Source organism: Sinohyriopsis cumingii, chromosome 4 (assembly GCF_028554795.1).
Source record: "Sinohyriopsis cumingii isolate HCF-2022 chromosome 4, ASM2855479v2, whole genome shotgun sequence".
NCBI lineage: Eukaryota > Metazoa > Mollusca > Bivalvia > Unionida > Unionidae > Sinohyriopsis > Sinohyriopsis cumingii.
This window is the reverse complement of record NC_142964.1, coordinates 76,146,067-76,158,490: the sequence shown is the minus strand read 5'-3', so window position 1 is coordinate 76,158,490 and position 12,424 is coordinate 76,146,067. Positions and strand designations below refer to the sequence as shown.

The window sequence follows — 12,424 nt, the reverse complement described above, 5'->3', positions numbered from 1 at the left end:
ATTTCACAATTCAAATTACATGTAGTTTGTTTTAGCAATGTCTCAGTGAATATCAAACTCATTCAGGATTACATTTATCAAATCAATTTTAGGTCTACGACTCTCAACATTAAGGTGCAAAATATTAAGATAATTTTTCCAGGTTTATGGACAGGGTTTGGTTCTATCTCTGATATCAATAATAGGATGCTTAACCAATACATTAATACAATTATTGAAAGCCATATTACTGGTAAATAACAATTTGCAACTAAATGGTGTAATTTAGTGTTACAGTGCATCAATTCATAAGAAGATAATAAACTATAGATAACAGCTGAACTTACATTGTACCGATTATGTCATTTATGTACTTAATAAGTCAAGACTACCACTTATGTTCACACAGAGGATGTAGAAAAACAAACCTAAGGCTAATCTATACTGTATAAATGAGATTGATAATAAGTTATGCCCTCAAGAGGTGAAAAATAGCCCATTTTCCATGGACATTTTCTGAATTTACATGCATAGACTTCATTGGTGAGTGTGAGTAATAGTAAAAAAGTGTAAAAACATCTGTATAAACATGGTGGCCCCGAGTGGCCGAGTGGTCTAAAGTGCTCTATGTTACGGATCACTGCCATCTCACCTCTGTCTGCGTGGGTACAAGTCTCGGATTCGGCCAATGTGGGTATGTGAGAAAGCTTGCCAGTAGCTTCTCGTTGGTCAGTGGTTCTTTCCGGGGGTTTTCCCGGGTTCTTCCTCCACCATTAATACTGGCCGCCATGTATAGCCTATTGTGTGCTGAAAAATGCCATTAAACCCCACAACAACAATAACAACATATAAACATATATGTAAATGACAATCAGCTTACTGCAGGAATATTTGGACTTGGTTATGAATATGTAGTTAACTAAACATAAGCAAACATAAACAAGCATATTGAGACAGTGCCCTTGAAAAAGATTCTAACCATCGTAGTTAGATAAATAAGTGGTAATAAGAGGAAATAAAATCCCACCATATTGGTAAAGCCCTCTTGGGCAACATTTTCTTATGGGATACAATCATCATAACTGGTATATAATTCAAGTCTATAACAGACATAGCTATTCAATTATATAAATGAAATATGTAACAAACATCAATACTTTTAGCTTCTGTCTGCTATCAAGTCTGAATGTATTTACAACATGCAAGTATTATATAGAAAATATTTATAACAACAAATAAGATGAAGCAGCAGGTGATTTATGCAATTCAGGGAGTTACGTCAGTGAGGATGTTGCTGTAGATTGTGTGCTGATATGAACTTTAAGGCTAATGTTGACCATCAAAGCATGCATTGCCACCCAAGATGTAACTCGAGTAACTGTTCATCTTACTTTTTTATGAAGACCACCCCATCCCACACCCAGGTGTCTTTGATTTTCACCATTTTTTTATATTCAGAATTCTTGCTTGTTTTGCTATCTTTGCTCTTGTTTGCATCAAGTCCGCGTTCTGGTATGTCTTAGATGGCAGTTTGCTCTTTTGATATTCTTCATTATCTTCACAATCTTCGTGTACATCGCTTACCGGGTCAGGGTTGAGGTGTGAATACTGATTATACTTGGGCACACCTATATGCGAATACTCTGCCAATGTCAGTATTGATGTAGGTTGTCTTACTGGTTATCGAGAGACTTGATCTTCTTTTTCTTATTTTTCAAGCTCTGCATAAGCTTTAGCAATTGTCAAACTCTGAATTTCACTTGAAAATTCTTCACATATTTTATCCACAACAATCCGCCCCATGGCTGTAGCAATAGATGCAGTAATTTCTGGTGTTTGAAGGACTAGTAACAAAATTATAAACAGAAAGTTTGCATAATGCCTTGCTGGATGCCATTTTAGGGATAATATAGTCAGTGGGAGATTCTAGAAATTTGAGTCCAAAGGTATCTTTAAAGAAATTTTACTTGTCTTATTTGCTTGGCCTTGCACAAGATCATCCAAACTACATCTCTTTTTAGGATCTTTCTTCTGACATGGCATGAATGTATATATGTCACAATAGAATAACATCCTTGCTCGCTTGCACACAACAATGCAGTAAACCAGAAACCTAAATCTCCTTCATTTCTTTTAACTTCAAGTTTGTTCACTCAATAGATTCTACAAAGGTATTTGTCAATTATTCATGGAAAAATGTTGATGATTTATTTTAAAGACATGCTGGAGCTTGTTTATGCTGGAAAATGCAATTTATCCCAAAGGTTTCACAAAACAGCCAGACATAAAAGCCACCATCAATTGCTATGGGCATGTAACTCAACAAATATCTACCATTTGTCTGGTTTTGTTTAAGAGGGCATTAAACAAACTGAACAAGAAATCACAAGTAATGGATAATTTGAAGTATTTTTTACATGCTATGTATAGATGCTTTCTTTTTAAGTATACCTGACAATCATATGACAACTCCATGGGTACTCAGGTTGAGTCACATGACAAAGCAGCTGAAACTTTCAAATGAGCAAAGGTCTCATCTAACAGGCTGCTGGATCTGACGGAAGAACTGGTTGTAGCCATGAAATTCGAATTGGTGACAGACGGTAGGATAGTATTACTCCATATGGATTTACAAGTTTTCAAACATAGGATTTTATCCAAAAATATTCTAAACATGTTGCCAAAAGGTCTTTTCACGAAACTGCAACTTGGATGCCATGAGAAATACAGGTATGTGTCTAACATGTATGCTAAGCCTTGCATACTGCTAACAGATTTGTCTGTGTCATTTTATGTAAAGGTGAGATCAGACTTAAACTATCAGTACAGGTTTGGAGACTGATTTATCGGATTACTCTTTGGCAACAACCTCAGTTGTGTGTAAAAAAGTGATGTGTAAAACAAATGTGTGAGCTCCAGGGTCTACATCGACCTATGACATGTATACATAGCTAAAAGTATAAACTGCTTTACAGTATCACTATGCATAGCCAAAAGGTATAAACTGCTTTACAGTATCACTATGCATAGCCAAAAGGTATAAACTGCTTTACAGTATCACTATGCATAGCTAAAAGGTGTAAACTGCTTTACAGTATCACTATGCACAGCTAAAAGGTATAAACTGCTTTACAGTATCACTATGCATAGCTAAAAGGTATAAACTGCTTTACAGTATCACTATGCATAGCCAAAAGGTATAAACTGCTTTACAGTATCACTATGCATAGCTAAAAGGTATAAACTGCTTTACAGTATCACTATGCATAGCTAAAAGGTATAAACTGCTTTACAGTATCACTATGCATAGCCAAAAGGTATAAACTGCTTTACAGTATCACTATGCATAGCTAAAAGGTATAAACTGCTTTACAGTATCACTATGCATAGCTAAAAGGTATAAACTGCTTTACAGTATCACTATGCATAGCTAAAAGGTATAAACTGCTTTACAGTATCACTATGCATAGCCAAAAGGTATAAACTGCTTTACAGTATCACTATGCATAGCGAAAAGGTATAAACTGCTTTACAGTATCACTATGCATAGCCAAAAGGTATAAACTGCTTTACAGTATCACTATGCATAGCCAAAAGGTATAAACTGCTTTACAGTATCACTATGCATAGCTAAAAGGTATAAACTGCTTTACAGTATCACTATGCATAGCCAAAAGGTATAAACTGCTTTACAGTATCACTATGCATAGCCAAAAGGTATAAACTGCTTTACAGTATCACTATGCATAGCTAAAAGGTATAAACTGCTTTACAGTATCACTATGCATAGCTAAAAGGTATAAACTGCTTTACAGTATCACTATGCATAGCCAAAAGGTATAAACTGCTTTACAGTATCACTATGCATAGCCAAAAGGTATAAACTGCTTTACAGTATCACTATGCATAGCTAAAAGGTATAAACTGCTTTACAGTATCACTATGCATAGCCAAAAGGTATAAACTGCTTTACAGTATCACTATGCATAGCTAAAAGGTATAAACTCTTTACAATATGACTATGCAGCTTAAAAAATTATCAAACCAAGCTAGGTACAAAATTTACATATGAAGCTAGTTGGGAATATGCATACACTTACTAGAGTACTCACTATTTGGTAGACAGTATTACCAGTTCAAAACATTCACTCACAACATTTTCTTTTGAATCCAGTCATGTGGACATCATGGCATTCATCACATTGAATACCTATGAGCTGTAACGAGCTGTTTTCAGTTTAACTGTTATCACTTGCTACTGACTGACTTTTTTATCTGCCACAAGGCATTTGTTCAAAACATTGTTGCAGCTAGCTACATATGACAAGGGTCCAGGTGGAACAAAGTGAATCAAAGTAAAAGCTGTGACTTTACAGAAAGCTTTGGAGCATACAATCAACAGTGTAGGGCTTGTCTCTTCCAGCCATAGAAATTGACATTTGTATGACATAAATTTAGTATCACTATCACAATTCAACACTCTCAAGACTCCACATGGGCCTTCCTAGTATGGACCTTTGTATGCCTGTATAGTAATAACAAATCAGAAACAACCAAGGTCAAAAAACTGAAATAAATTGACTTGCATTTAATAATATTACCAATAATAATAATAATAATAATCATCATCATCTTTATTTACCCAGGGTTACATTGTAAATTAAAAAGTTTTCATTATGGTCCTGCATCAAATATTTGTGGTAAAATTCCCCAGTATTACATGAGTTCATTAAAGAAAAAATTAAACATGCAATACAACAGTATATAATACATACACTAAACTGTACAATACAAAATCATGTCAGAGATATCACAGGGCAATGTCAAAGATATCACAGGGCAATGTCAAAGATATCACAGGACAATGTCAGAGATATCACAGGACAATGTCAAAGATATCAAAGGACAATGTGAAAGATATCACAGGACAATGTCAGAGATATCACAGGGCAATGTCAAAGATATCACAGGGCCATGTCAAAGATATCACAGGGCAATGTCAAAGATATCACAGGACAATCAAAGATATCACAGGACAATGTCAAAGATATCACAGGACAATGTCAAAGATATCAGGACAGTAAGACATTCTGCTAATGTGCTTACTGAGGTACAGCTTCTTACAAGCATAGATATTTACTGCTTTTTAAATTTTTTAAAATCCAAATTAGTCAAAGCTATGCTATAAAATGTTTCAAATGACAAATGGGTCAGCATATGTGTCACAGAATGAATTGTCTTAACTTGAAAATGTGTGAGCATGTGTGTCACAAATGTAATTGTCTTAGTTTGATAATGGGTGAGCATGCATGTCACAGAATTAATTGTCTTAGTTTGTCGGAACTGATGTAGAAGCTCTTTAACTTTCACATTTTAATGTAGGAACTAATGTAGAAACTACCTGGTAGTCACATTTTAATGTGGTATTGATGTAGAAACTACCAGGTAGTTTCTACATTAGTTCCTACATTAAAATGTGAAAGTTAAAGAGCTTCTACATCAGTTCACATTTTAATGTGGGAACTGATTTAGAAATTATCTGACTTTCACAAACTTTAACAAATAATATTAATGCTTCGGATGACACCACTGGAAGAGTAACTGTATCTAAACAGGCAAAGAAAAAATATTTGTTAATATTAATGATCTAATTTTTTAAAATAAAACGTTTCGTAATTTTTTTGTTCCAAAGCAATTGTTGCAAAATAGAAACTGCCTTAATTGAAACAGCCACCATACATATTTGAATTATAATTCATAGCTTTTTTTTTAGAACTTCCTTCTTTTGTTCAAAAATTTTAAAACTCTTTTTATCAGTTAGTATCTGTTTTTTAATATGTCTTTCATGTTTGCTTTTTCTTCCTTGAAACTGATGTATAAATACTTTTAGACTGTACAGAATGGCACTAAGTATATAACTATTTATACTCTTAGACTGTACACACTAAGTATATAACTATTTATACTCTGAAACTGTACAGAATGGCACTAAGTATATAACTATTTATACTCTTAGACTGTACAGAATGGCACTAAGTATATAACTATTTATACTCTTAGACTGTACAGAATGGCACTAAGTATATAACTATTTATACTCTGAAACTGTACAGAATGGCACTAAGTATTTGACAGTATGCAGAGGTAATCAGTGTCTCATAGACAGTATATAACATGGGCTAATCCAATGTGTATCTATTAATTCTCTTGACTATGAACAGTCTAAACAACATATATAAGACAAGTGCTGTCTTTGGAATGCAAACGATACCACTATAGGAAATTTGACATTCTTTGACCCCAACATGGATGTATAAAAAAAAATAATTCACAGTTCAGAAGGATATTTTTCATATCAAGTCCTTTTGTTCGTTCCACTGTGATAAATTATTGGTTCTTTTAGTTGCTATCATAACCATGTCTTCCACTCCAATAACTGAATGGTTCCATCAGCTGACATGGTAAAACTATCATAACCAAGTCTTTCACTCCAATTACTGAATGGTTCCATCAGCTGACATGGTAAAACTATCATAACCAAGTCTTTCACTCCAATTACTGAATGGATCCATCAGCTGCCATGGTAACCACCCTGTTTTCTTTCCTGGCTTTCTCTGCAGCAAATACTAGCAGGTGGCTGGCTAGAGTATCATCTGGACCAGTCAGGATCAGTGAGGGATCATTTTTCTGAAATTAAATTTTTTGCTATAATTCATCATTTCAAATGTGCAATTAATGTCAGAGTGCAAACTGGCAGAGAAAAAAACCCACACAAAACTCATTGCTGACATTATGACAAAAATGGTTAATGAAATTCTATGTTTAATAGGATTCAAACTAGTTAGTAAAAAAGTTACTTGAAATGCTTTTTTGGCAGAGAAGTTAACTTTGAATGGTTTCTATTTGTGATTGGAGATAATTATCCTATGAAAAATGACTTTTGAGTTCAGTTGTTGCTGTTGTTGTTATAGGGTTTAACACCATTTTTTCAGCACACGATAGGCTATACATGGCAGCCAGTATTAATGGTGGAGGAAGAACCCGAGAAAACCCTGGAAAGAACTACCGACCCTTGAGAAGCTACTGGCAAGCTTTCTCACATACCCACATTGGCCGAATCCGAGACTCGAACCTATGCAGACAAAGGTGAGACGGCAGTGATCCTTAACAGAGAGCGCTTTAGACCACTCGGCCACTCAGGGCCCCTCTTTGAGTTTTGAAATCTTACTCTGTACCACATTTCTCTTTGATCCATGGTCCCTGAAGCATCTTGTACAGATAACGATCCATGAGTGAATGCCCCTTTTGGTCCCTGTATAGGGCTCATGAGCTCCCACTAAAAAGCACTGCTGATGGACAGACTCACCTGCTAAACCCATTACAAAACTTGGGTTCCAAACATAACGCTCATGTGCTCTCCTTGATGTGTGTGATTGATGGACTGTTAAATAATCATAACATGTTGCACATGGCAAGGTGTCTTGAAAGATCAAATAGACTGCCACCAACTATGTTTTATTCCTAAAGACAACATGTTAAAAAACTGGAACAGTTGGCCAAATGCATTGTGATCCAGAGGGTATTCCAAAGGCACATCATACTGATTTAAATTAGCAGCCAAAACAGGATCAGGAAAAACCATGCACACAACAAACAAATTTGGGTGACAAGCAAAGAAGAAGAATAAAAAAGTATTAAAATATTAAGTAAATTAACAACAATATGAGGAAAAAATCAGAATAAATTTTGCATGATTCATAATGTTTTTTCTATGCACTGTATTTCTTCACCTGAGATAAACACCATTGTTATGCATACTGGAATCTTTATTAGCATTATAAACACAATTTTTTTTCTAGTAGATTCTCATTCTGGTCAAAAGACTTGAAGAGTACTGACAACTTTGCACATCTCTTTTCTGTGTTACTGTGTGATTCTACTCCTTCAGTAACAAAGAAAAAAGATGTGCAAAGTTGTCAGTACAGTAGTCCCCCTCTTATAAGGCCACCCCTATTGCAGCAGGGCAGTGGCCTTATAATGAGGGTGGCCTTTCTAGAGGGGGATGACAAATGTGAATAGTAAATACATATGAAGAAAGTCACAAGTATATTAAATTCTAAAACATTTAATATTTTCATTAAAACATCACATGCATGTTGTTAAATAAATGTAAAACAAACCATTTCATCATTTTCAAAAGAATGTTATGAATAACCATTGATACAGTTTTAAAACTGTCTTTATAATTATATTACAGATCACATCATCTGTCACTTTGTTGAACAGTCTAAAAAAAAAAAGTCTTGTCAAATTAAAATTATCCATGCTGTCATATCCCCTGCATCTTTGACAACTTCATTATTAACATCAGCTGATTCTCCACTAAGGACTGAACACTTAATATTGTGTTACACTTGAAATCTGTGCAACCATCTGTTACTTGTGGTAAAGTCATCATATCCCAATTCAACTGACAAAATTGTTGCTTTTTCTTGTCATTCAAGTCAGGATACAAACATCTCCTGGCTCAAACAATCTTCCTTTCTCCGTCCAGTTCACCTTCCCACTTCTGCAGAATTGTTTTCCTTATCTTTCACAATATTATTTATCTGAGTCTTACAACATCAGTTTTCTACAAGGATCCTTGCCTCCACCCCCCACCCCCTCTCGGTCAGTTGAATTAATTTCACTTTCTCTTCTAAACTGAGAATTTTTCTTTTCCTCGATGACATGTTGATCTTTTTGCAGTAAGCTATTTATATTGCCAACTAAAATAATGATAAAACAATTTTTCTTATGCATCTAAACAAATTGCAGCATTTTTAAAACAAAGTGATCTTGTCACATGATTCGTTAGTCACAGTCTGGTACCCTATTGTTTTTATACATTTCTTTACACTAAGTGAGAGAAGCCAAAACGGCTTCGATATGTACCATTAACGTCATGCATATCTGACCTTGTGGCTGTTAGGATTTGTAATTTTCACAATTAATGTCAGCAGTAATAGCCACTAATTATCAAAGGGAACAAGCTCAACATCTTACTAAGAGAAGCCATAAAGGCTATCAAACCATTTTCCTGCTGACTTGTGTATTGTACATCGATACTGCCACTTCTCAGCTGTTCAATAATTGTAATCTTAACAATTTTCAGAGTAACTAAACCAGACATCTTATGATAACACAGCAGTAAGGCTAATTGGATTACATGTACTTACCCTTTTGTATGGATTAAAATTTGAGCCTTTCTCGGCTTTATGGAATAAATGTGGCTTCTCATGAGGTGTAAATGATATAATATTAACCTTAGTGGTACATGTACTTTAGTCAACACTTCTTTCAGTAACGAAAACCTGACATGGGGAAACAGAAATCGGATGTCTTAACACACGTTATGAATAAAATACTGGTTCTGGATACATATTAAAATAAAATGCGGCCACATGTGAGGGATAAATTTTATATTATTGCACTAAAATGCTGGCTGCTGGTCACGTTAGCCAGGTGGCCTTTCGTGAGGGGTACTTTTGAACACAAACTCAATGGTGCCAATGGATTCTGGCCGTAAGGATCAGGTGGCCGCTGGTCAGGGGGGCTGTTCAAGAGGGGGACTACTGTACTGTTTTAAGCCTTAAAATGTTGCCAAATTATGAATGAGCCAGGAAATTCCCTTCCGTTGGTCAATGTATATTTATATACACTTTGGGGATCCCAAAGCAGCCCTATTTGGCAGATATGACAGACAAATGAGTTCAACTATGGACATTGGACATAAGTATTTACGTTTCCCCAAGCAACTGCTAAGTATTTACATCTGACAAAGACACTATATACAAAAGCACAAGATAAAAAGAGGCATGAAAGTCTATCTCCTGGACTTATCCCTACAACTAAATGATTGCCCCAAGGTCTGTTCTATTAGACATTACACAAGTCCCTTACATCATGTGATTTTTAATTGCCAAAATGTCTGTACTGTTAGACATTACATCAATCCCTCACATCATGTGATTTTTAATTGCCCCAGTCTTTGTACTATTAGACATTACATCAATCCCTCACATCATGTGATTTTGAATTGCCAAAATGTCTGTACTGTTAGACATTACATCAATCCCTCACATCATGTGATTTTTAATTGCTCCAGTCTTTGTACTATTAGACATTACATCAATCCCTCACAACATGTGATTTTTAATTGCCCAAAATGTCTGTACTATTAAACATGATATCAGTCCCTCACATCATGCATATTTTTAACTGCCCCCACTGTCTGTACTAAGGTACATTTAATAATTATGCAATATATGTCAATGTTCTATGGTACATTTAATAATTATGCAACATGTATCAATATTCTATAATATATTTAATAATTATGCAATCTATATCAATATTCTATAGTATATTTATTAATTATGCATTGTATATCAGTGTTCTATATTACATTTAATAATTATTCAATCTATATCAATGTATCTTATTTCTTACTAAACTGTATACCTCCTTTAAACGTTTCTTTATTAAATTTCACAAGTATCTGTCTGTCGCATTAATTTTAATGTACATATGCCTCACTAAATTTTAACGAACAATGTCTGGCAAGAGCAATTAGAACTTTGGGATCCCTTCTACCTTCTGTGTATAGACACAGATAGACACACACACATGCACGCACACACATAAATATAAAGAATGACTGCATGCATTCATTCTTTATACTACCCTCTTCTGCAAAACAATTTCACATCATATGACATAGTACTGAACTGTGATCAAGCAATGGACACCTGTACTGATTTCTAAAAGCCATCACAGTCAAAACAAAATAGAGAAGGAGCTTCAACTTCAATTAGAATCCTAAAATTAACAAGTGCTATTCTAACAATTGACATTTTGATATGTGATCACATGATACAAGATCACATGATACAAAGTGTACAGTTTTGTAATTGCACACAATAAATTACATTTTGTTATACTTTAAGTTACATCTGCTAATTTAGTGCAATTTAATTAATTACCCAGGGCAGCAAAATCCACAAACGTATGAAAGTATGAAAGATAATAACTTAGATAAATAAACATATCAGGAACTTTAAGGCAAAGGTTTACTTTTGTTCTTAAACTTCCAATATTGCAATCATCTTAATCTTTACAATGACACCAGGTATTAGCTTTGGCAGGACACTAATGACCTTATTCACAGGTTACATTTGATCTATAAATTGAGACAACCAAACAGTTGCAATGAAAACCAAATAGTTCCTGTGGAAACCAAACAGTTGCAATGGAAACCAAATAGTTAATATAAAACCAAACAAGTTCTATCTGAGGAAGATTCGCTCATCCTCATGCTAAATCTTCTCGAATGGCTCCAATGAGTGAGGAACTGACTTGTACTATGAAGACAAGTACCTGCTAATAGATAACTACATTTTAATCTTGTCAAGATATTCAATGTAAGCACAATGAACATAAGTCTGATGATATTACGTACTTTAGATACTGCATACACAAATTATTGTTAATGGATGCAGTAAACAGATGCAAGATGCAAGGTAAATCATAGGCCATATAACAAGCTCATTTGGCCTTTAACCAAGTGAGCTAAAAATTGCCTTACCGCCACGCCACTGACAAAGGTCTCTATCAGATGATAATCTGCACCTCCATGTCCTGACAACATCCCTTTTGGTGCCTCATCATCTACTCTGTAACATTCTGTAAAAAATGCAGCAATTACAATGGAATTCACCATTAATGAAGGAGAACCAATTTTGTGTGGATTCACTATTAATGAAGGAGTACCAATTTTGTGTGGATTCACTATTAATGAAGGAGTACCAATTTTGTGTGGATTCACTATTAATGAAGGAGTACCAATTTTGTGTGGATTCACTATTAATGAAGGAGTACCAATTTTGTGGATTCACTATTAATGCTGGAGTACCTATTAATGGGAATGAAATATTAATGAAGAAGTGCCATCTTCTGCGGATTCACTATTAATGAATGAATATGAGTACCATTTTCAGTGGATGATGGAGTACCAATTTTTGTGGATTCAGTGTTTTGCTATAAACCATGAATTTAAAGACACAACATACAATGGTCCATCTGTGGAGAGATCCAATCTAACCATGTCCAAATTTAAGTACAAAAATGAAATGTCCATTTGTTCGAAATCATGACAAGTGATACCCATGATAAACAGTATATTTATTACAAAATACTTGTTTTAAAAAGTGTTGGTAGTACATCCACTACTTAACAAATCCGGCTCTCAAAATTACAGTTACAGTGTCTTTTGACTTGTTTTAGCACAAAAAGTAACTTATTTGCCAAAGTGTCAGATGAGAGTAATCTCCCCTTGAATAGAGGAATTGGCATCATATCCTGTTAATTGTCAGTTATTACTGCAGCATATAAGCATGCTCTTCCA

The 12,424-nt window shown here is 34.6% G+C and overlaps 1 protein-coding gene across 9 annotated transcripts in view; it reads right to left on the bottom strand.

Moving 5' to 3' along the window:
* Positions 1 to 4,592: 4,592 nt before the first annotated feature.
* Positions 4,593 to 12,424, bottom strand: part of LOC149801482 (uncharacterized) — a 58,463-nt gene continuing 50,631 nt past the window's right edge. For 8 of the 9 annotated variants that reach the window (XM_089955632.1, XM_089955631.1, XM_089955633.1 and 5 more), the window contains 2 exons: positions 11,606 to 11,703; positions 4,593 to 6,666 (listed from right to left, as the gene is read on the bottom strand). In XM_089955632.1, the coding sequence (XP_089811758.1) occupies positions 6,535 to 6,666; positions 11,606 to 11,703 (230 nt within the window). In that variant the 3' untranslated portion in view covers positions 4,593 to 6,534. The remainder of the gene's footprint in view (positions 6,667 to 11,605; positions 11,704 to 12,424) is intronic. The other variant, XR_016420658.1, reaches the window with a different exon arrangement.